The sequence below is a fragment of the Augochlora pura genome, chromosome 7 (genome assembly GCF_028453695.1).
Source record: "Augochlora pura isolate Apur16 chromosome 7, APUR_v2.2.1, whole genome shotgun sequence".
NCBI classification, from domain to species: domain Eukaryota; kingdom Metazoa; phylum Arthropoda; class Insecta; order Hymenoptera; family Halictidae; genus Augochlora; species Augochlora pura.
Genome location: NC_135778.1, coordinates 24,474,955 through 24,500,383, shown reverse-complemented (window position 1 = coordinate 24,500,383; position 25,429 = coordinate 24,474,955). Strand labels below are relative to the sequence as shown.

The window sequence follows — 25,429 nt, the reverse complement described above, 5'->3', positions numbered from 1 at the left end:
CAGTTAGTTAATCGACAAACATTCAGCATGATGGAGCATAAAATTTTATTCAATTGATTTTGTGGTAACTAAATACAACTATATTACATATATTTACATAATATTATATTTATAGATCTAGCACTTTCAGCTACAAATTAAAAAACAAACAATGCAAAGACACAGTAAACTTCTTCCTCACTTGTCTTTATATTACATAATTAACAAACCACTCCATTATTTTCAAAAATTTTGTAATTTTGGAGACATAGCAAAGTTATATTGTACACACAATTTTGTTTGCAATAAAACAATCAGTTGACAACATTTACGCAATTCACAAACACGACAACCTCTCCATACAATGTCTTCTTCCTACGACATTGAAAACATTAGACTTTTCTTTTCTAGAAAATACATTTACTACATTTTTGCATCATATACATTGAGTATTGAAATAATACTATTACATTTCAATTACTTTTCCATTGTTTGTACTATGTGTAAAAAGATCATTACAAAAATTGATTGGTTTATGCGTTGTTAGTAGTTAGTGTTAAATTCGTTTGTTTGTTCATCAACTTCTGAAGTTCTCTTTGAATCGAATTCAATATATCAAAATGGAATTTTAGTTCTCTCAAATATTTGGATAATCAAAATCTGACATCAGAACAGAAGAAAAGTCTGTAATCGTTTGTTGGAATTATAGTATAATTCAAGCATACAGGACAACTATTGGTTCACAGAGGAAAAAGCTACTGTTCCATATACATTACTGTGGGAAACAATTTATAGTGTTTTCTTATTAACACTTAGCGTTCCGCGGACTACCCAAAGCTTTTGTGCTCTTCTGTTTCGGTATACTTAAAAGTTTGATCTATGTATCTTTTATTTTATAGACAGTAGTATAAAAACAACTGTTAAAACTCAGTTTTACTAAGCGTTGTCTCACTGAAATTTATATAATGATAAAACATATGTTTCCATTGAGCGTGCTGTGCCGTATCGGCAGATCGTAAAGTGTTAATTAATCGATAATTGCAAAGTAATACAAATGAATCGCATAATTTTATGCGTTATACATTACAGGGTGAAAAGAATATTTTACAAAAAGCGTGTATTAATAAATTACTTCAATATTTCAGCAATCTCTATTTCCATAAATTTTCATGGCACTTGAATAGTTCATTTTTTTTACATTTCCTTCGTTGTGAGCTTACAAGATGCATTTTGATCGTAACGGAAAAAAGTCGAGTGTACTTGAAACTAAATACTCCATCAACGAAATTATTCGCTTCGCATATACTAATCTGAGTAATTTTCTCTTGAGGTAAAATTTCGTTTATCGTTGAATTTCGTTAATATTTAAATATACAATTCAACACAGTGCTGTTCAACGAAAGAAAAATATATTTGTAAAATCTTTGATATAGCATTGTGATTCTAATAAGTGAAAGAAATAGACTTTTTTTATCATAATCTGTTAAATAATATTTTATTTGTAAACATATGTGTCTTAAATATTACTTCTTCGCGCGCGCGCTCTCCCACTTTCCCGAATGATTTAAATATTGATTTGCAATCATTTATATTATCTCTAAAATGGAAAACATTACATATCAATAATAAAATTAATAACAAAAATGATCGTAATCATTTACTATTAAATATACTACATGCTTTTTATTTTTTATTCATATAAAAATGAATGTATGAAAAGAACGTTTCCTTCAACAATGTATTTCTAGTTTTATCAGTCCCCTAATCCACCAATGAGTATATAATCACAACCAGTCAATATTAATGACTGAAATCCATTTTTCCCATTGTCAAGAAAATCAATATTCTCGAGAACAGAAAATAGTGATTTCAAGGAAACAACTGGGATTACTTTAACATAGTCAAAAAAATATTTCTCTTAAGAAAAAGTGAAATAGACGTTTCTAAGTATCTTCGTATTTTAAATTGAAATGATGGAATTTACGAATCGATTTTTACGAATGTGTTTTGCTTTTTTAATGTGATATTAAGAGTTGTGGGGTAAATACGTTCCGAAAAAAGACGAAGATTAAGATTTTTCAGAATGGTATATTACTTAACAATTATTTTAATAAATAAAGAATAAAAAATAATTAAGCAAATAATACTTTTAAGTTAATTTTCCTTATTATTTCTAAAGAATTAAACATTTAATACTTTTAAGTTCATCATTCTTACTTTACTTATAAATAAACCAACTTGTTTTCTTAAGAAAACTATTTTGCTCAAGAAAAGAACGAAAGCAGGTGTATAATTATCGGAAAATCTATCTCTAAAAATTATATAACCAATTTTAAATATAATGAGACTAAAATTAAAGAAAAGAAAGAAGAGTAGGTGATAATTACTTATGACGATTATAATGCCGAATAGTTAATCAAAAAAACATGTATCTCTAAAAAATTATTTTAAGTGTAATAAAAGTTAAGATGGTTAAGAAAATCTTAGGAACAAACATCTCGAATAAAGAAAGTTTTCTGAAAACTAGCAGGATGCGAGACTTAGAAAGATGACCAAAAAGAGTAGTAAGTGGTCGTTAATGGACGTGTTACCAAAGAAAATCAGTCGTATACACTTCATCGAAGAAGGTAGTCTACCAAGCATGTAAACTCATAATCTTGAACATAAATTTTTCTCTTCATTGCCTATTTTTAAGAAGTAGCTTCGGAGACATGTTGGTTATCATCGCGTCGTAGCCCAAAATATCTCCTGATGGCAGTTAGTCTCATGTGTTCCTTGCGATGCTGGAGCATGAGCTCCCTTTCTGAAGAGGATCTTGAAAACCGTCCTTCTATGCTGGAAGGTTCGTTGCTGCTGAAATCAGTAAATTTTAATCAGGAGCGAGAAAATATGATTTCTCTTTTTCAATCATAAAATCCACGCTAACATTTCTTTTAGAAAAAGCAATTCTGTAATTATGGAAATATGAATAAAAATGAAATTGTATTGTACAGACAAATAAAAAGAAAGATTACCTATCAACAATAGGAATGTCAAATCTTGGATCGGTGGGTGGTGTTGAAGCGGTGCTCGAGGAGACACTATTTTCAGTGGTACTAGTATGAATCTGAGGGACGGATTCCGATTGTGGTTCTTCGATTAAATGATGTGGTGGTATCAGCACTCCATCAAGAATGTTCTCGACAGTCCATTCGACTGATCTTGTCACTCTGAGGTCCTCCACAATTAGGTTGCGTGGGAAATGCGGAAATAGTTGCTGCACCTGATTCAGTATTAAATAATATCCATTAATTCATAGTATTGAACAAAAAGATTAATTCGTTTTTATAATGCAATTACTCATAGAACAATTTAAGTTGTAGGTCAAGGCGGACGTATCATATTCTTACTTATTGGACCTTGCAATGATCTTGAAACGTGCTGAGAAAATCACATTAAAGTTTTTAAATGGGAACCTGTGTTCTTAATTACATATCCTTGTAGATGACATGAAGACATTTTCATGATACCATATACTTGTATCTGTTAATTGATAGTAAAAACAGAACATGCCTGTCTGATCATAGCATCCATTTGCGAGTTGTTGTGCGCAATGGTTGAAATGTCTCCGCGTAACCAATTATGAGAAACCTCCACGGAGAAGCTCGGTAGCCAAGAAACATATCTCGAACCGTCGAAATGAAAGAAGTGATTCTCATTTGTTCTGGCTGGTGCTTGCAGTTCGTTTGGTAACGCCAGTGTACTGTCTCGATGGTTCGGTTGCATGCTGAGCGCAAGCCTACACGTTGGGCAAGAAGTATCCTGTTCCAGCCAGGATTGTAGACAGGAATTGTGGAAAAGATGACAGCAGGGTAATTTTCTGGCGGCTTCCATCTTTTCCCAGCAAATAGCACAATTATCAGAATTTTCTGCCAATTCATCTTGTGTTGCCATTGGGTAACTAAAATCAATATTAGTATCAAATTATAGTTTCTAATATAGAGACTTAATCTGACTTAGGAGATACATACTTTTGCTCCATGTGGTTTAACACAGCTAAGTAGTTCCTATGCTTAGTCAGTTTCCGTTGTATCTCGTAGAATAGAAACCTGAGTTGCATACAGATTACCAGAGATGCCATGCTCAGGAATATATTGCTCCAGAGCAACATGTGGACATGATGGAAGAAGTCCACAGACAGTACTATCAGCTCTGCTACAAGGTCCGCGTAATAAGTCAAAGGACCTCGTTTGTCCCATGACTTTTGCGAGGGCGTGCCTGCTCCTCTGATGTCGTACAAGTGAATAATGTATCTCACCATTACGTGAATCGTTCTCACGCCTAATAGGATGCACTATTAACAAAGAAACATAGTGATCAGAATTTTCTCCATTTGAAATTGCAATGTTAATTTTAATTAATACGAGTTAGTTACCTCGGCTGCGGTAAACACGAACGTGTTGAAGGAGACGAAGATGAAGGCCGCGGCCGTGCATAACAATAACATGAACGAAGATAATGCCAGAATTGCAGCAAGCAGTCCGAGAAGTCTTGCATGACTCCAACCAGGTGTTGTTGGCGAAAAGGATAACTGCAAAATAATTAAATAAATATATGGTGACGGATAGTCATTCGTGATTTATTTTTTATTTTCACGGATTAAAGTTGCAATAATTAAACAGAAGCAAATGGCATTGGCTCTTTGGATAGGTCATGGACAAAAATATGTGTGTGTGTTTTTTTTAAATACTGCAATACATAGGAACTGATATTCCAGTTTGCTCAAGAATGTTTCAAGGACAACATGTTACACCTATCTACATGTATAGCCTCATCTGACACTGCATGAACATACATTAAGTTTTTTATAGAGTCGAAATATCCAGGAAAATCAGCCAAATAAATTTTTTATTACAACATTTGCTATAACCAAATAAATTGTCTTCGCTTCATCAATTTTTTTTTCATATGTAACCGTTTTTGTTACATAATAAAAGTGAGTACAGTTGAATCACTAAGTACATACAGTCGGTTCTACCTCACAATTTCTCGGCTCTGTTGAAAAAGAGATGCATAATGAAACAAACAAGGAAAACTGAATGTCGTAGTGACAGGCATAACCTGGTTACCTCTATTCAATTATACTAACGGGATTCTCGTGAATTCATTGCATAACGGAGTCACGAGACTTTTTGTGTTTATAGCGGAGTCTTTTACATCCGACAAACCATATCTGGTTAACCCTAATGCGTTCCTCTTTGTTTTCTAGTTTCGAATACAAAAATTCCACTTCGTATATTGTTATCATTTGTAGATAACACATTCACAAGATGACGAAAAATAAGTCGTACACAGCTTCTGATTATGCCTATGAAATTAGGTTAACTTTATTTAGGAGGTAGTCGAGTCAAGGTCACAGGCACTATAGCAGAACATGATTATTTCGCATGAAATTTATTACGTTCATGCGGTCTTCGACGGTTAATGGCATTTCGTGCTAAAAAGGCAAAGCGAATTATTTCCGTGCCGTTACAAGTACGCATGTTCTATTACAATAACGGAGAACGTCTTTTGTTTTTTTTATGTAACTGTTTCATAACGGAAACTGTACACCTTGCCTGGCACATGCTATGCCGACAAATCGAACGTGGGATAGTCCCGTTTGCGAATGCGGGAAACTTTGTCGAATAAATAAGCAACATATTGATTTCAGGCACACGCTCCGCGTAAATAAAGTATGGCGAGTGCTCTATCTAACGAAACAATGCAAATACAGCCACGTAGCGAATTTCGTAACGTCGGCTTGTCGGCTCGCAACGAACGCGTGCCAACTGCATCGAGTCTCGTCTCGAAACTACCGGTCCGAAATATGTTAAGATATTCGGAATATTTATAAACTTCTACAGGAACAACCCTATGGGGTCATACTTATTTAGAATTCCGATGTCGCTCTTTGTAATACTAAATTCGCATCGTTGAATATCGTCGACTAGTGAAATTAAGTACCACGCGATAAAGAAATTTGGCAAAACAATGAATTGGACCGACAGATGATACATAAAATGTTCGGATCGTACGGTTTAATATTCTCTCGTAAATTTTTATCGTGGTAAAAAGAAAATGTTTCGATTTGTATGAATCTACGGAATCCATAAATGAATTAATTTCTGATCTGTGTGGGGATGTTTTAAGATGGTTAAATATAGAAGCGGAAAAACCGGTTTTTCGTACCATCGTAAATCATGTCGACGGTAAAAAATTGTTGAACGCAAATTTTCAAGTTTTGAAATAAAGAATGCGCAGAAAAATGTACGCTGGGATTTTAATGTCTAATTGCTACACAAATTGTTACGAATTGTACCGTTAATTTTATGAATTGTTGATTTCGATTCTGTAAAATCATCGTGCTGATAATTTTGAAATATTGTTTTCCAATCAACAGAGTTTATCAATCGACGTAGAAGCAAGAAATATAATAGTAGATAATGATAGATCTACTGGATATAGATAAAACAATACCGCAGTTATAAGATTAGCTCCAATTGTGACATTTAAAATGTTATATAAATGTTCGAGTAGCATGGATTCCAATCTTTTTAAACAAATTCCTATTTTCAAAATTTAGGATAGCAATTTCTTGACGATTTCCAAAAATTTCTTTATCTTTATTTGGAACAACATTATTAATTATCGTGCACAACACGATGGATACAAGGATACCGATACTTTCACCGGTTTAAATACCATTTTACATTTACCCGAGGAAAGTTTTTACCGTCGTTTTTAGCACCACTGCTCTTTTTAGCAGCGCACGCAGTGCTGAGAATGTTTCACTGAAGTTTCACTGACATAAATTTCCTGATTTTTGTCGCAGTGGAAATATGGGGCACGCGTTTCTTCCGTTCGACTCGTCGAAAACATACGCGCGCAGTGGTACTCATAATTAATCGAGAGCCTTCGAAAAAATTTCATTTTCGAAATCTGTGAGTTCGCTGGGTCTACGAATGCGTATCGAACAGTGTAATTATGAACAAAGCTGCACACCGAAGTACATACGTGGCCGCGATGAAGTTAATTGAATCGAATCCAGTGTTCGAGAAGATTGCTCTCAATTCATGAGAGAATCCGATCGGTTGAGAGGTTGATTCTCTTGATTGGAGTGAAACTTGCCGGACCAAGATTTCACGGAAGTACTATACTCACGTATTCGAATCGATCCTTGCAGAGCTGGCTGAGCAAGCTGAGGAAGCCCAGCGCGGTGAACCAAGCCCACCATAGGACCACTTCGTCCATATACTGCACGTTCAGCACGCCGAAAACGAAAATAAACTTGTGGAACACGAAGTTCCAGAATTTGTCCTTCAGGTGTTGCCTTTCCGATGGGCGGAGTTCGCCGAACACCAGCTTCTGGATCGTTTTGCCGAGGAGTATTAGTATGCAGTAAGCCATGTTAATCAGCGTCTGAAAAAGAACGGGAAAATCCTCCATCGACATTTCCAATCATCGTTCATGTTGCGAAACCGCACGAAGCTGCCCAGTCGAAAATGGCCGAAATGTAAACTTCTCAACTAAAATTAGAAGCCGATAAGACACGTTTGGCAGTGACCAGACTTTCCTAGTGCGCAACTTGACCGGCACCGTTCACCGCTTCCTATTCCATTTGCCAAGAAGGAAGAACACCCAGTGATGGGTTTATAATGATTAATATGATCAAGGAAACAATTACTGTGGCAAGTTTCATGGCAACTTCCGGCAAAGCAAAAATGTCTCGTTTTAATAACCGAGATTCAAGCTAGAATGATTTTTAAAATTGAAACTTGACTTTTCTTGAAGAGCTCAATTTGTTAAAGACTAGATGACTGATTCTCTCTCTCGCTTTATCTATTTATCTATCTATCTATCTATCTTTTGAGAGCATTAATTTCAAGACTGTCTGGGTTTAGGAGTCAATGTGTTCAGCAAGCGTAAATGCTCCTCCCTCAAAACTGGCAACAATCTATCGACTGGTGAAGAAGCCAAAAGTAATAAACATCAAAAATTGAATGTGTCTTTTAGAAGGCCTTGAGGTGCGAACTCCCATTAATTCTGTTGATGACAGAGACTAGGTTGGTTTGCTTACCCATATACAGATGGGCTCATAGAACATGCATTTGAGCAGTTCCTTCAAATGCATCCCTAAATTCTTTGGATCGGACTCAAGCTCCATTTCCACAGAGGTATGATTACTTTTCCATGTAGGATCTTTGATGATCTGGGCTGCATAGTAGACAGAACAGGATAGAATCCCAAAGCTGATGGCTGTGTATACCCTGAGATTAGGGATTGGTAGTCTGACCAAGAGCTCCATTGATGCTGTGTGGTTGTCACTTTTTCCTGTTCCTGAAGAGCAAAGTATCACTTGGTTATTTGCTTTAATGTTGATGTGGGGAAAGGAGGAGCTTGTCTGGTCAGCCTTGATAACCTCTGAGCTCTTTTTTTATTATAACTGCAACAGTATAATTCCATTTAACGTCTTCCTTGATTAAACTAAATTGGATGTAGCATATATATATATGATCTTTTATCTGACAAACAGTAATCTCTTTTATAATGGAACAGTTGCGTATGAAAAACAAAAGTGTGTTTATCAAATGAAAATATGTAGACGTTTCACATTTATAATCTAAATATACAAAAGTCACAATATTATCATGATATAAATTAGTAGGGGTGCAAGTCACTCGAACAGTTTTAAGATGTGCAAAATAAAAGCAGCAATAGAAACCAGAAACAACATAATTCGAATCATAAATGGAAAAATCGATTTTACAATTCTATCGTAGAAAAAGCAGTCCGCGTGACTCAGTTCAATTAGTATACTAACGCTAGAAATTCTGCGGATAATGAATAAATAATTGAGTGCACGTGGTTGATATTGTATCGGTTGTCCGGACCTTTTATGCGGATGTTCGATCGTCAGTGATAATTGACAAGTTCATTGGCACGCCGATCATCGGCAACCAGCACTTTCCGTTAGCGCTATCGATGGTCACCGTCATCGGTAACTGACACCGAAATTTCCGTTACAACTACGCAACCACTGACGCCGCGACCTTGGAACCGCGGAAAGTGTCTGTTACAAAAAAAAAAACAGTCGACACGTTGTCTCGTAGAAAGAGGCTGACCACGGAAATCGGGATAAGTTCTCTTAATTCGTATAACTTATCGCATGTCACGTATCATGACACTATTTTCATACGGGTTTTTCAGCTTGCTCGTGACCTGATATTTTATCTGGCTCACTAACGGTTTCGTACCGAAACAAAATATTCTCGTAACGACACACATATTTTTGACCATTGATTATTTCGTTATTAACGGAAAATAAATTGAAATCAATGGTAAATATGCAATTTAAGGGAACCGATTTCGATATCAGTGTCCTTGAAATATGTTGTCTAGGTCATTAATCTGAACTACTTTCTCCTATACATATAATGAGCGCTCCCTTTCTAGTTTCCCAGATACATTCGCAAAAGAAGTTAAAGAGGGTAGAGATTCAATCACATTAGGAATTCAGTGTGACAGGAATTTAATACAGGTATTAGAGACTCAACCTTAAAAGGGATGTTTTAAATTACTTTCCGCGTTCGAGTTCTAACGTCACACGTTATACGAGCCTGGAACAAAGAAACTATTACCTTATTGCTATTTTTAAGCATTTATATTCTCATTACCGGGGTACATAATTTTTATTATCTTCAAAAAGGCATCTATTTATTCATTTATGTAGGATTCATTGCAGCGATGTCGAAACGACAACACAACATATTTTAATTCAGTAGGCTTAGAACATATTTCTAAGTCATGAAATCTGCGACGGCTCCCTTAATCTGCACAACTACTTCATAATCATTATCGCCAGATAATGAATATAAATAGCGTTCAAGTTACTTTTTGATATGTTAACGACAAAAATCGGCGAAATCCGGACGCTTCGACTTATGGCTTATGGTAATTCGTCATCATGCGAATCAGCCAGCAGGGCACGATTACAAATTTCCAATGTCAGGTGAATCGATTGTTTTAGTATGTCGAGCAGAAAGTAATTGTTCTTGTCTACATGTTTTTGCAAATTCAAGTCACGTACCTGGCGCATACTTCGTATCTCGAAGCACTACAGTTGTCGCACGTTGGAACAAAAATGTAGAAAAACAGTGGTAGTACAGAAACAAAAACACATCGCCGTTCTCATGTGCGTAATAATTGAAATTTAACTTTAACCTTTACGAGTGATAGTAGTTTACAATAGTATATGGCACGCTCACAATTTACCGAACGAAACGGCACGTGTTATCCTAATCGCGTTTCTTGCCGAGTTACGGTAAAAACTGTGGGACTGTCATGTGAACCGACTGATATTTTCAACGGCTCGACGAAGCTGCCAAGAATAATTTTGTAATCGTCATTATAGTAGAATCTCGCGTATTTTTAAACGAACGATAACTCATTACCGCGATTTTAATATCCATAATATTGCCACGTATAACCAGTTATTTAAATAAGTAAACATAAGTGCTGCATTAGCATTGTTTAAACTGACGAACACACATTTATCTAATCATTCAGCAAATTTTATTTTCATTAATATTGTGTAAACTGACGATTTTGAATGTCTTAAAAGTATGTTTCAGAAGGATCTTTCTGTTTGTATTATGTAAGATTATGCGAAGTAATTCAATTACGTACACCTACAATCATAATTGTAATTAGAAAACAGTGATATCTATGACATTGCTAATTTATTCAATTAGTCATCCATTTCCACATAGATCTGCATTATTCAACTTCACTTATGCATTATATCATAGTTCTTCGGTTATATCAATGATAAATGTTACATGACCATTATGCAAGAATTACAGAACTGGTGCTACTAATGCATGAAAACCAACAGCAGAAAATTATTTGTCCTATTGAATGGAAATTTTCCTTCTACTCTTCTCAATAATTTTTAACGTAAGAAACCAGTTGTATTTTATATTTCTTTTTATTCTATCGCACGTATGAAGTAAGAGAAGAATATTTTTAGCCAATTTATGCGTTCGCTTCTCACACCCCTTAATTTCTCTCACTTTATATTTATCTTTTCCTTATGCACATTCATGCCATGCTCTCGTTAAACAGTTTCCTGTTACTTTCTAAATGTGTTTTGTTCCACTATTACAGCTGTTACTCATAAACATTTTGACTGATCTTACATGGGATTCAAGTCACAATCAAATGCTCCGTACAATATACTTTGATATCTGTGGTCCAAGAATAACCTCGGATAAGTAACTTTCACCAGTGCATCGATACAAGATTTTAAAAAGCAGTTACTGAAATAAAAAAACATGCTCGACGATAAAATTAATCACACAATTCGGTTCTAGCTGACTGATTACGAACTCTGATACAGAACTACATATTAGACTATTATCCATGGAATCGAATAATCTGTGATTCGTCACAACGTGCCGAAATCATTTTAGTCGAAAAAAAGCCCGGGTCTATGCACGTTGTGTTAAATGACAGATCTGCGAAAAGGAACGACACTCGATATCGCATTCCTATAAAAAGACGCTCCATCGATACGGGGACAAGTGGACTCACCTGGAATCAAAGATCGACGAACACGTTGCCCTTAATCCATCACCGGAACGGGGACAGATCTCTTCGAGAACGAGACTCTGGACCGTTTGGGCTCCACTTAACGCATATCTGCAGAGAACTTTAAGGAAAAAGCGAGAATACCGGGACGGGAAGGGAACACGCCGGAAGGCTACCGAAAGTAAGACTTTCTTTCTCGGTCAGAATCGTCCGTCAGCTTATAGCACACCGCACGTCCCTTCACGGTTTTACATTGCACACGCGCGGTCCATACCGCGGAACAATTTCTGTTTGAACGGGTTCGAAGACGGCGAATCAGTTTTTTCGCTAACGTCCCTTTAGGAGGAGCTTCGAGATATTATTGCGACACAATATGACACAATGTGTCACAACAACTGCAGTGCTCGAGACCGCCGAGGAGACTAAATACACAGTCGATAAAGAAGTATTGATTGGTGTGACCGTTTACAAGGAGGGGGTGTTCACGAACTCTGCCCGCGAAATTTGAAATTCTACCGCACAGGCGGACCGCGTGACCAAGTGGTAAATCGAGATTATAATAAATGCAGATTTTATTTTAATCGACGGTGATCAAATGTTTCAGATAATGAAAGTACATAATACAAAAACTGGTGATAATTGAATAATTACATCTTCATACAGAATTTCGGGAATGAAGTACATGAACTCTTACCAACATACCGATATTCTCTTTCAAAGGATTGAAATCTGATGATTTTAAATGTTCGTAAGCTTTTCGTTTATTAGTTGATAATAAATTGTCTTTTTTTTGTAACTTTATTACCCCTATCACAGACGAGATATCGGAATGGATGTGCCACAAGAAAATGGGACGCTAACACTCCATTACCGATTCCGTGTCGCATTCGTTGTTATCGATATTTTACAAATATGAGTTTCTTTCGGTGAGAATCATCTATTCTGTATACCTTATTTGCATGTCTACATGATTTACACAAAGACTTAGGATCCTTACAGACATTGCATCTTTATGGCCTCTACTGTCTCAAGTATTTAGGATCACAGTGGTTTAAATACTGCTTCGAAGTCGTGTCCAGTGTTACTGATAATTCACGCATTTAAGCGTGTTAGCAAACACGATATTCGGACAATTAAATTATTTATTTAAAACTTTGAGCATTAATTGTTAAATCATCGTTATCTTTTTATCTATTCGCAAAACTTTGTATGAATCGATAGTAAATTGTGTTTTTGTTACTGCATTACCTCTAAATGCGTGTAACTTGAGCATCTTCCTTTTGTATGGGCACCTGGTGGCATCTTACAGCGACTCTCGGAAGTCGAATCTGGCGCCCGATAGTATACAACACTTTAATTCTTTGATATGTACTGTAAGTTGTAAATTGTAAGTTATAAGAGTCGTAAGTCACAGGTTGTAAGTCGTAAGTTTTAAGTTGTAAGTAGTAAATTGTAAGTTGATAATAGATTCGCAGAAACTGTTTTATTGCGGGATGATCCAGTTTTTTACTTAAATAATTCTTTTGCAAAATCGAGGGTCCAGTTCCGTTTCTGATGTCTTCAAACTCTGCTATAAACGCGCAGAAGTTCATTAACATGGTTATGTAACGTTATTTTAACATGAATAGTACATGAACAAAAGTACGTCATGCATTGGATCTGACACGTATTAGTGCTACGACAAGACTAATAACTGCGAATAGAAATCCGATTAGAAGATAGTGGGTCACAACCTCGGTTTTATGCAGCATAATCGAGGTGAACCGTTACAATCGGCATATTATTTAAATTATTGAAGTATACGCAGATTTAAGGGCCTTGGAATGAATTTTACAGATCCGAGACTAATATTTCCGTATTGTTTACGCTTTTCGTAGCGATATCATAAATTTACGAGTATTATTTCGGACACGATACAAAAATACGTTTTATCGAATCACTTTATTATAAGTCTGTGTTGATAGGCAGGATGATATTTTGCATCATACATCGACATGTTACATAACGACCTTAATAAACAGTTTATTATTACGATATGTACAATGTTCTTACATTATTCAGATAATTCAACAGCGTCTGGTGAAAATATGTTTTCGTATTATTAGCCACATTGAAAAAAGCATTACTAAAATTAGAAATTACCATAATCTGCTGATATCAGTATGTAGTCGAACTCTATTTGATAAAGTACTATTATTTCGTAGAGGAGTTCATAGGTTTCGTATAAACTATTACCAATGTTTATTTTATGCCAAGCAATTTTTTAAAATCGTGTTTGCTGTTAGCGGAGCCTATATTGTCAGGGTTTGATCAAATACGCCATCTTTGGAGGGTAACATGCTTTATTACCGACATACTCGACTGCGCGAAATTTAAAAACTGATTTGAACATCGAATGTAATAGACAATATATATTATGTTTCACATTAAATTAATCGTATCTAGAATTATAAATAGAAGAAATGAAACGAGAAATATTACCTTCTACATGAATATATGTATTATCATCACGAATAATTTAAAAACAATAAAGTTAAAAATTCTTATACCTTTCATTTTTGATGCCAGTCATTATTAAAAAAAAAAATTTGAATTCGATCTATTGATGTATTAGCATCTTCTATCCTAAACGATTTATAGAGTATAAATTTTGTTCTTGGAAATTAGGTTATGCCGATGCAAACGCCTCTAATGCGTAACAACTGCCTGAGATAAGGGTCTTGTTATTACCATCGTAATAAAGACGTTTATTTTTACAGTTTCTAACGTTTCATCAGCACGTATACATATGCGGTCGGCAAGAAAAAAAGCAAATAATCATTCATTAATTCAAGGTAGACGACTCGAAGTTTTTGCTCGGTTCTTTTCTCATCGTTCGTCCCGAGCCATTACAAAAAGTGAGAGTATAAAAAAATTCGAGGTATCCTTCGCATGAATAGTCATGCAGCTGATTGTATGGAAAGAATCTGCAAGGTACACATGTAGATCCGAACAATCGTATCCTAAGGTTACCCTATTCTCTTTCAGACGTAGTTAACATAACCTTAAACGAAAACATCGTGCATAAACAAAAATGTACGGACGAACACGAATTCAATATTAAACCTGTCAATTGATATTCATATGTGACGTATATGGTGCTCGACTGTACAGTGTGCGTGCAATAAATGCATACTGGCGAGTATTACTCACACGCTCGTCGATCGTATATGCATGTGCATATAAATAGAAATATACATATATATGATAAACAAAAGTGTTGTTTCACACAACTGTATAAAATCAAGAGCATGTCGATCACCGATGATGGTCGGTGCAGCAGTAGCGCAATTGCTTTCCAGCAGATCGGACTTAGCTGTCGCGAGTCGCGAGTGCGCATGCGTGTCGAGTGCCGCGTATTCTGCGCATGCGCACAGCAGTGTTCTAATTCTATGCTTTCAAGTTCCCCATCGCGTGCGCATGCGCGCATTAATCGCATTCGTGGCGCCTAAAACAAGAGGCTTCGGATGATGGATCTAAGAATTCGGGAATTTCGAGTAAGTTTAAAAGATTTTTAAAAAACTTCAATTTACACTACTTTACATTATAACACAATACAGTAATATAGGACAAGGTACGAATACAATATAATCTAGTTGTAATTTTAAAGTAAATAACTTTTTTCGAAAAGACATTAATTGAGACATTTACAAGAATTTCGACTTATGTCTTTTAAAAAGACGAGCGAGATCAATTATAGATTTACTATATATTAACTTATCTCTAAATTATCTTAACAATAAATTTGATCGGCAAACGTGTTAGTTAACAGTAACATTCCGCGTTCATTTAGACTGAAGAAAGCGATTTAATATTTCCTTGCTCATTAAATAATAGGTTTCCCTTTCCGAAATTATTATCTGCGCGCACGTTATTCTTGTAAAATAATATCGGAGTATGGAATAAATTTGATTCCATGAAAAACTGCTGGGTTATAAAACTATTGATGTCTATGCAGATGAGGGGACGAATAATCTAAAGCGACGAATCATTATGTTTATGAATGATTTCGACGTTACGCAAGAGTTAACCTTTTTTTTGTTAAATAATAAGCGTTTGACTCATTTATGTGTACGTGATTGCGAGCGCTCAATTTATTGATAGCCTTTAAATGTTTCTGCTAAATTGGTCTTGTAATTCGCGTTCAATTTTCAAATTGTAAGATTAAAATTGTCCAGAACCTCTACACAATATCAGTCTTGTTTACTTTAGCACAATCTGACAGTAAATTCTTCGACTAATCCATAATCAATAAAATTAAGTTACTTACCGATGAAAATTTTTTTGCAATACTCTTCAATTATTGTTCGGTAACCAGGAGCTTATCATTGCGAGATTGTGATTCGGATACGTCCTTTCGGGCTGACTGTTATCGATTATTCTCAGTTCTGATTAGGAATTTTGATAGACCTGGAAATATCGCATAATTATCGATGATGAACTCGCAATGTAATCGTAACGGTATAAATATGTACGATAACATTTTAATTAAAGTTATGTTTAAATATGGAACGAGATTTATATTTATCGAGGACAATTCAACTGTATTTATGGTTTATGCACTTGCATTCAAGTTCTTGTACATAAGGAAAACAAGAAAAAGATTTCACAATGGGGAGATAGTTAGAACATAATAAAATGTATAAAATAAACATTTCTACAGTCGATTAGCAATATAGTCGATCAATTTAAGAATTCAAAAGAGTCTTGGCCGTACGTTCCATTAACGCGTCAAACACATCTAGTTCCAATTTATTATTGTTAAAAAAGATTGGAATATAGAAATTAGAAACAGATTTTAACTATTTTATGTCATAATCAATTTGTACAGCCAACAAAACTTTAATTCTGACCATCCATTTGATCTTTCTGCGTCAGATAATGAGCTCTCCCCACTTGCGGTTCAAGATGGCGGTTGCCTAATCTTCCACAAAGAAGAAAAAAGGAGAGAGAAAATCGCCGGGAGACACTTCAATGATAACGGGCCAGCGAAAGAAAGAAAAAACGAATCTATCTTGGACGCCGGTGGCCATATTTCCGAAATATTTGTTGTTCAATTGTGGCTCGATGGTGAATCGTGTTTCGTGTGGATTGTGTTGTGGCCATTCCTGTAGTGCGCATGCGCACCGACGGAAATCGTCATCGGCGACCTTGAAATGGAGGAACGGCCGAAGAACACGGAAGGACCATCGGCCATTTCGTCTTCCACTTCGGTGGATGGTAAGTGATGTTACTTTATGATATCTAACATTTGTCTCTATTTTATAATATAGCATATTAGTCTCTGATAAGTTATTAATACATCGGAATATTTGTAGCTACTAAATCAACAATGTAGCGTAAGCTCGAAACTGTTTTAAATAATGTAAAGAAGAGCTGTGAAACACAGATTAAGAAATTCAAATATGCTTAGAACAACTTTGAGTAAGTTAAATTTGTTTAATGGTGTATTTGTCGTGTTTTTAAGTAAAATTAAACGAATTAATCTATCGTTACATTTGTTTTTCCATAAACTTTATCTAAATTAGGTATTTTAGATGATAAGACATGCTTGATGATCGAGTCCGAAAGAATAGATCCCGGGTTTTAAAATAGTCTACGCCAAACGACGAAGTTTAACTGAATCCAATCTTCTCATTGTTATAGAACAATTTACAATGGTTGCTTTAGAGCTCGGTAATTCAAGTGTTTAATAATAGTATCATCTTTTCATTTTTATATGTTATGTCATAAAACCGAGAGAGAGCGACCGGAAATGGCATTGATTACGGTTAACAGAAACGTTTATTTCTATTCGAAAAACAAGCGACTGCCGTTAATGTATGAGACTACCAGCAACAATACATTACGCGGGTACCCCAGATTCGCAGAAGTCAACACGCTGTTGACACGGAGATGACAACACCGTCTCTCGTTCGACGGGTTAACCAAAAGATTTCCTATGTCGAGCCGCCGTATCTACGACGGTCCAGTCTGCGCGCGTTGTGCTTATAGCGGTTTATTAATAGGTATTAACGAATTCTGTTAATTACGAAAGTATACGCGGTGCGAAATTGATACGTTACGCAACACGGGACAAGCAGACGGAGAAAGGGAGGCGATACGCGTGTACGCCGCGTCTCTGTATGCGCGTAAAACGTGTCTGTGCGTTTGTCTTCCTGCTGGCTAGTGTCCCGCAAAAATCCAGGGCGAAACGGAGCGAGTCTTGGGACGATAAAGCTTCTTCTCTTCCACCGTCTCCTCTCTCCGCTCGGCAAAGATAACCCTCGTCGACCCTCGTCTGCGCAGCAACGAAATCGCCTCCACTCGCGATCACCCTCGTTTTCCTTGTACGTAACCCAGCAACGACAAGGGTTGCTTTTCATCAGGAAATTCTCGTTTACTTGAGACTATCGAGAGATACGTGAACTTTCTAATAAACGTTTCCCAAATACGAACGTTTCAAATGTTTATGAATGGAGATGAGATACGTTGAACGTCGTACTGTCGAAACAGTGAGCTCAAGATGGCGCACACTTCAAATTTTGCGCGATTTTTTTGAATAATACATTTTTAATTACATACATTTGCAAATAATTTCATTGAAACGAGCGTTTTAAACGTTCGCGGATGAGAATCGCAACGTTAGCACGACACATTGCTGCAAATAAAACGGTAAAGATGGCGCGTGATTTAAATCTCGCGCCTTTTCTGTGATAATTTATACAGTATTGCGAATAGAATATCGTCGCAATCAATTCCATTCGAACGAATCTTGAACACGTTCGGATAAACGAAAATGTCGGCTTGAAAAATCGAACGTTATCGAGTCTATACGTGCAGAACGAAAATGGCGCGTAATTCAAATCTTGCACCGTGCGCCCTATAAAATATAGCATGTTAATCATGTTGAATGTGTTCCAAGTTAATGTTGATGGTGTTGATCGACGAAGATGGCAGTTTTTGAAATGGAATGTGATCGAACCAGGCTCGTTACGGTGTATGAAAATCGAGTAGATTGTCAGCGTACCGTAACGGTGGTCACATAACGTCTGCCTGATAAGATTTGATCTCTCGTTTTCCGTCAAGTCATCGATAATAAAATTTATGTAATGGGAGGATCCCGAAGATTTCGATAAAACTGGCCAACTACATATCGTTTCACGTGTTCTCTTATTATGTAATTGTCGTCCCCCTAGAATCGTTTAAATCGGTCTTTAAATACGTTTGCATTCTGTTCGGTGTGACGCGACGAGTGTGAAACGGCTCGTTACACTTGATTCGAAACAGTTTTGGCGGGCATTGTACACGGCCTACCATAATGTGCGCGTGTGCGATGATGAAATGCAGAAAAACGATGAGAACGTCCGTCGAGGACGTTGTCGAAGCAATTCGAAAGTCTTCGAAGATGGACAGAAGCGTCTTTTCATCTCCGGAGACATCCACGCGTGAGAGAAGACCACTGTGCTGCAATAATTACTATGCGCACTTTATCAAGCTTTTTAACTATTTTAAATAGAAACGTGGCGACGGAACTTTAAATGACTTTGCTGTAACTTGCAATTGCAACGGTTTAGTCTCATTCACGCTCGCTAGTTAGTATTAAAAAATGCAGGTATTAAAATAATTTTATTTTAAATTTTCCGTGAAAAATCGCTAACCACATAATACTTATTTGTTCGTATCTAAATTGTTGGGATAAAATGTATCTATATCGATTGCTATTCGCTTTAGTCATAAATGTTTATCATACAAAGATAAAAACTACTATGCTAACATTCGGCTGTTGAGACGATATTATCAATAAGCATCAATTATGTAGTATCTTTGGCAAAGATAATCAACATTGAAATGGCAGTTATAATATAATCTAATAATTGAGACTCTTAAACTAGATATTAATTAAGAAAGAATACTGACGAATCAGTTCTATATTAACTAATGACAGTTGTCGAACTATATCTATTAACTTAACTTAGCTGACAAGTTCGATCTGTTTGACAACGAAGTATATGTGCTTCAAGAAATTTGCGTTTCGGCGCTGAAAAAAAGATTCCAAAGATGGCGGATACGCGTCGCCTTGAAATTGATTAGGAGTTTATCGACACTAATCCTTCTTATCGTGCGTTATCAATAGCTTCAAAACGCCTTGCACTCTCGCAACATTGTCGGCCCCAAGAATCAACCGGTGTTTTCGTAAATGTTATTTCGTAATGACCGATAAAACTGATTAAATGTTTATAACATCTGGGGAAACAGGTGCACTACCGTACGTATTTAAATCGATCGAGTGAATTCTGTGGAAGAAATATATTGTTCCGGAGACTGTTCGAATCAGAGAAAATTTATTTCAGAATCCATTAAATCAATCTTTTCTCAAAGTCGAACGACTCGCGAGTCCTTTGCCGGACAGAATCTCAATAATTTTTCGTGCGACGTGTTTGCAAATTAATTAGCAGCGACGGATGGCTGTCTTCCACGTTACGACGTTACGCGAGCAGAGGTTCATCCTGAATTCTTATGAGTTGTCTATTGAGCGCACGTTACAAGATGAATACTAAGAATGACTCTTTCACGAGGAGCGGACATCTTATTCTGAAACTGGACAGTTTCTTTAGAGCTCCATCGGTTTCTGTGTTCACCAGTAAAATTAGAAAATCTTTTCAGTCAAGTGACGCTCACGGTTTCATTAGTTTTGTTTGTGTACTTCGTCTTTTGCGTTACTTTAAGCCGGAGTAACCTGCACTTGGTCCAAACCGACCACGGATGTAACACAGTTAGTAAAAGGAGCACGATCTATAAGGTTTTTTTATAATGAATTGCAACGACAGGATATTACAAATTTAGCGGTATACCAGCATGTTGTCTAATTTTACCTGCCAATTCGATAAAATGGCATATTATTTGCTATGTTTTGAAACTTTATAGTCATTCTACCTTTAAAAGTAAAATGCAAGTGATTTATAAAATATAATATTTTAATGGTGCGGCGCCGTATTATTTTTATGCTACGTCTGAAACCATATGTTTATAATTGAATCCTCTTTGAATCATTATTATTATGTATAATACCGATATTTTGCAATAACAAATTACTGTCATTTTTTCCGACGTTACTTTTAGCTTTTTACAAAGCAGAATCGTTTTAAATTATCGCGCAGACAGTTACGATAAAAAAAGATTGTACATGTCACATAAAAGCCAATTATTTATTTAGCCTTTCAAGGTAGAGCAATTAAATCGAGTGTGACACGATACAAATGATACAAATTTCTTTGCAAAACATTTAATCGTAACAGCATTAGAGGGACGATTCTTCACCGTGAGTTTCGAAGTTTTTCGAATCTTGCCAGTGAGATTATTGAATTCTAGAGATATTCAATTTGCAAATGGCGTCCGGCATTTCCAAACTTAGGGATAAACATTGTAGATACGCGTGAAGCAGCAAGGAGTACATTGGTAATGCAGTGTTTTTTTTATTATCGTTCACATAATCTTCCTATCGTCCCGCGATATGTGTCATCAATGTTCGTGATAGCATCCGTCGGGAATAGAGTCAACCTTGACTCAGCGCTCCCCGAAAATAGTTGCTTCCCTAACCAAAGACTGACGACATCCGGTAAATAACGAATAAGCCGTTGTTTACCGCGGATTGTTTCCCCATGTCGATGGGAAGCTAATCTTGAAAGACAGCCCCCGAAGATTTGTCACTACTCTGAGTCATCAGCAGGATGCTCTGCCTTCAGAATGTAGAACATTTAAAATTTATTATTCAGATGGTCTTTAATTTATTTCCAATTCAACTGCACTATCTATATTCAATTTTCCAAACTTCTAATACTTTTCCACAATTGATTCAAAATTTTTCACATTTCCAAAACTATTCCAGAAAGTTTTCAATATTTTAAATCTATCAATACCATTCCATAATTTATTTTTAATTTTCTAAATCTTTGAAAACCACTCAACAACATCGTATTTATTTGATCACAATTTTTGAAATTATGTGGACTAATTAACAATGTACAGCATTTAGTGCGTGATTAATTATCTCTTATCATTGGTGATACGTGTATCGATGAAATATTGGTGAACCTTATCTGTACGTTTTATCAGTGGCATTCAAGAAATTGAAAGAAAGGAAATAATAAAATGACGATACCACGCCGGCAGGTGTGTTAATTAAACCCTCCTGCGAGGATAAATTAATCTCCGATAGATACTTCTTAGCATTCTATCGTTTAGATAACGGTTGACAATGAAACATGTTCGTCATTAGGTTCCTGTCATCTCACCTCTTCACATGCAAATTGCATGCACATCTAAACAAATTGATTCTTAAAAATTAAGGACATTGATAATATTTAATCAAGGTTGATTGGAAATATTTCATAACAGGTTTTTAATAATAAATGTCATAATTTATTAAGAAATATCATATTATTATAAACGTACGTTTAATTATTACGTACGTACGTACAGTTATTATATAATTATTATAAATGTGTTATCTATAAATGTTAACAATGACATTTAAGATCATCATTGGATCAGAAGGAAACCTCCTGAAGTAGCATAACAGATAGCAATTGTGAAAGACTTTAATGCACAATGGACAGTCATTAAGTGTCATATAATTTTTCGCATGAATTCCATTATGACCGTTACGTTTCCTCCTGACGTCAACGACACCGTGTCAGCAACGTTTTTCGAAATTGCACCGGCTGAGAAAATCTATTATTATTTAATTAGATTGATCGATGGATTTTTGTTATTTTTATTGCAATGAAAGGTGTATGATGCGCGCCTAATTGGGCGTAATGTTGGCGAACGTCCGGACAATCGATAGGATGGGCATTTCGGGGTTATCAAACCTGACCCCTTCGTTTATAAACTTTATTATAAGCAACCTTCACTTCGCCATGCGCTTAAAACGTGCTGCGATTTGTCAATTGGAAGCTTCCCATGCCCCAAATTGCTTTTTTTTCTCTTTCACCACGATCCGAGATTTTTCCAGTACTTGGCAAATTAAAAATAAACTGCCTCACATTATTAATGAAAATTTTGACCGTGATTTATTGCAATTCGATTAGAAACGAAGGAACAAGAAAGTTATTTTAATGCCAAACCATGATAAAATGAACGTTATAACAATTGTAAATATCACGACTGAATTTTGTAGTTATTAACAAACTACATATAATTAATATCGCAACTACATAAATTTCTATGTTAGCCAGTCGTTCAACTAGCCACTTAGACCAGTTTACAAATATTTTAATTTTGTAATACAATTTCGTTCCCTAATATGAAATCCAAGAATCTCTTTAAAAACTTTAGAAACATTTTTCATCCTTCATTGTAATAGAGAATAACATCTTAATTTATTGTCATTTTAATAGGGAATCATGTTTCCTTACAAAAAATATAAAAGTCAGGTAGTCAAAAATGTTGTTGAATGGATGTATCACATATTAAATAATATTGTGAACACTATATTTTAAAGGCTATAGTAAAAATATAGTCTGAGTACTGATAATTCAGAGAACGTTTAAATTAATATGAAAGAATATAACGGAAGTTAAGAACTCTTTTGAAAAGTGGCGAGTGTAAGGATTTGCCGTAAAAAGCAGCAGCAACGTTTTTCAAGTTTCGTTTGAATAGTAAAAAAAATGTCTAAATTGTTATTGTACATATGAGTCGCATAGAAGAGAAAAATGATTAGTGCAAATCGTTTTTTCCACGTATTCGTTGCATTTCTGTGTCGCGCGTGCTGCCGTCCCACCATTTCGTCTTTTATCAGCGTGAGTTGCGCGCGCATCTTTCCCCACCATCGGCAGCACGCGGCCAGTTTGAAGCGTGGAGAACACTGGCGATAGTTACCGCTTCCCGCGTTCAGTCGTTCAGCGACCTGCGCGCGCGATGGTTGAACGATTGGTTAATTTCCATCGTTTTGTAAGCGGGTACTCGGGTACAGTGACAGAATAATGACAGCTACGTGAAAGAGGTATTGTCTTGTGCCTGTGTTTGCTCTTGTGCACGAGCTCGTTGCTCGGCGAGATTACGTTATTGTCTGCGAAACGAGAACGTACTACTAAACGAACGAGATGCGGTTCGACGATCAGCTTTTCGAAGTTCTCGGTGAGTACTCTTATCTTTTGTTGATCTCGATTGGCGCCGGATTATTATGGCGGTTGCTAAATTCATTTTAATGATTTATTGTTGTTGAACTGCTTTCCGGCTGTTCATATCTATGCATGCATTTGGTTGGGTTGAGTTTGGATACATACCATGGCTGTCTATGTTGTACATGATTTTTATATATGCATTATTTGGGATAGGATTCATTTTTATATGATGGCAACTACTGGTATTAGAATGCAAGTATTGTTTGTCAAGTTAATGATAATTTTGTGTAGTGACAATTACAATGGATTGATTTTTGTTGGATAAAAGATGTAGGCAATAGGGTTTCTCATGTTTCGCATGGACAAAGTTGAGGTTGATTTTTATTTAGTGGATATTACTTAAATTAAAACTGATTCCTGTATAGTGGCTGTTATTTGAACTAAAGTTAATTTTGATATGATAAAAGTTTCTTAGGTTGTACGTAAAATCAAATTGACGTTGGTTTAATCTATTTGAATATTGTACAAGTTAAAGTTGTTTTCTCGTTGGTAATGTTGCACAGAATAGAGTTTGTTCTTTATGATAAAGGTTCCTAAAGTTACTTGTACTGTTCAAGTAATTGATCTTCTATAGTAAAAAACTCTTAGGATTGCTTTTTATGCTTCACATAGAATTAACTTTTTGAATGTTGATTTTGATGTACATTTGTTTTCTTTGCTGTCTGTCATCATTTTTTAATATAATATTAGTAAATTTTTTGGATGTCCAGTTATTTTTAAACTCGACTGCATTCATGTTTAAGTTTATGAATTATCAATTCATTGAGCATAATGAATTCATTAACAATTCAATCTAATGGTTACCATTGTATATTTTTAGCATTACAACTTTTCGGTGTTTCATAATATTTAAGTTATTATATTTTTTGAAATGTTGAAGTCTTGAACACCATATTCTTTGAATGTTACATCGGCTGGGTATTGTATCTTTAGATTATTACAATTTTGAATTGTTGAATTCTTGGTTACCATATATTCTAAGTGCTACCTGGGTGTGGGGTGCCCATATCTCTGGATTATTACATTTTTGGAATAATAAATTCTTTGGGCACTGTATTCATAGCATATTAAATTCCTTGCAGTATCTCTTGCAAGTAGAATTTTATGGACATTGAATTGGCTAAATGCAAGGTTTCATTAGATAATTTTACCGAAGACAAGGATCCTTTGTATAATAAATTTTCTGTGTTTATCATAACTGTAAAATTGTCTAATTTGTGCATCTACTGAACCACAAGACTTACTTTTGTGACCTCAAGCGTTTTAATTAAGAGTTTTAAATAATCTCATTGACTACCAAATCTCAAAGAAAATCGTATGTACTTGAAAGAAAGTGCAAATCAAGATACAATTTTTTGAAGTCTCGTCTGCATTTCAAATTACAAGAGCAGCAGCTTGGCGCTATTAATAGCTCGTTGACTTGGAAATTTCAAAAAACTGGCTGAACCATTAAATTCATTAAACCGACCACAAAGAAAAGTATACAAGGGATAAACTTGAACAATCGTATTGCCTGCTAAACACTGTTATCATCATAGCGCAAATTGACAGAGCGATAAACAAGCTAGCGTAACATTAACTATTGTCGGTCAATCATAATTCAGTTTCTGATAAATACTTTAAATAAACGAATT

General features: G+C 35.5%; 2 protein-coding genes across 5 annotated transcripts in view; one reads left to right on the top strand and one right to left on the bottom strand.

Annotated features, from left to right (window-relative positions):
- Positions 1–28: 28 nt before the first annotated feature.
- Positions 29–12,022, bottom strand: LOC144472637 (E3 ubiquitin-protein ligase AMFR). 2 transcript variants are annotated; one of them, XM_078185908.1, is made up of 8 exons: positions 11,593–12,022; positions 8,078–8,337; positions 7,162–7,419; positions 4,394–4,549; positions 3,990–4,312; positions 3,532–3,919; positions 2,994–3,241; positions 29–2,832 (listed from the first exon to the last, which is right to left on the bottom strand). In XM_078185908.1, exons 2-8 carry the CDS (start codon positions 8,303–8,305, stop codon positions 2,670–2,672), a joined length of 1,764 nt encoding a protein of 587 aa, XP_078042034.1. In that variant the 5' UTR covers positions 8,306–8,337; positions 11,593–12,022; the 3' UTR covers positions 29–2,669. The 2 variants fall into 2 exon arrangements, with proteins under 2 accessions (XP_078042034.1, XP_078042035.1); XM_078185909.1 differs by having other exon boundaries at positions 29–2,829.
- Positions 12,023–14,994: 2,972 nt separating this feature from the next.
- Hnf4 (Hepatocyte nuclear factor 4) overlaps positions 14,995–25,429 on the top strand; it is a 51,381-nt gene continuing 40,946 nt past the window's right edge. For 2 of the 3 annotated variants that reach the window (XM_078185911.1, XM_078185910.1), the window contains exons 1-2: positions 14,995–15,125; positions 16,507–16,848. In XM_078185911.1, coding sequence (XP_078042037.1) covers positions 16,785–16,848 — 64 coding nt within the window. In that variant the 5' untranslated portion in view covers positions 14,995–15,125; positions 16,507–16,784. Of the gene's footprint in view, positions 15,126–16,506; positions 16,849–23,510; positions 23,749–25,429 lie in introns of those variants that run through there. The other variant, XM_078185913.1, reaches the window with a different exon arrangement.

Excerpts from the sequence above, each read along its gene's own strand:
- LOC144472637 (XM_078185908.1), bottom strand. The coding sequence starts at position 8,305 with ATGGAGCTCTTGGTCAGACTACCAATCCCTAATCTCAGGGTATACACA. Across the intron at positions 3,920-3,989 it reads TTAAACCACATGGAGCAAAA|TTACCCAATGGCAACACAAG; the intron begins GTATGTATCTCC and ends TATTGATTTTAG. Across the intron at positions 3,242-3,531 it reads TGGATGCTATGATCAGACAG|GTGCAGCAACTATTTCCGCA; the intron begins GCATGTTCTGTT and ends ATACTGAATCAG.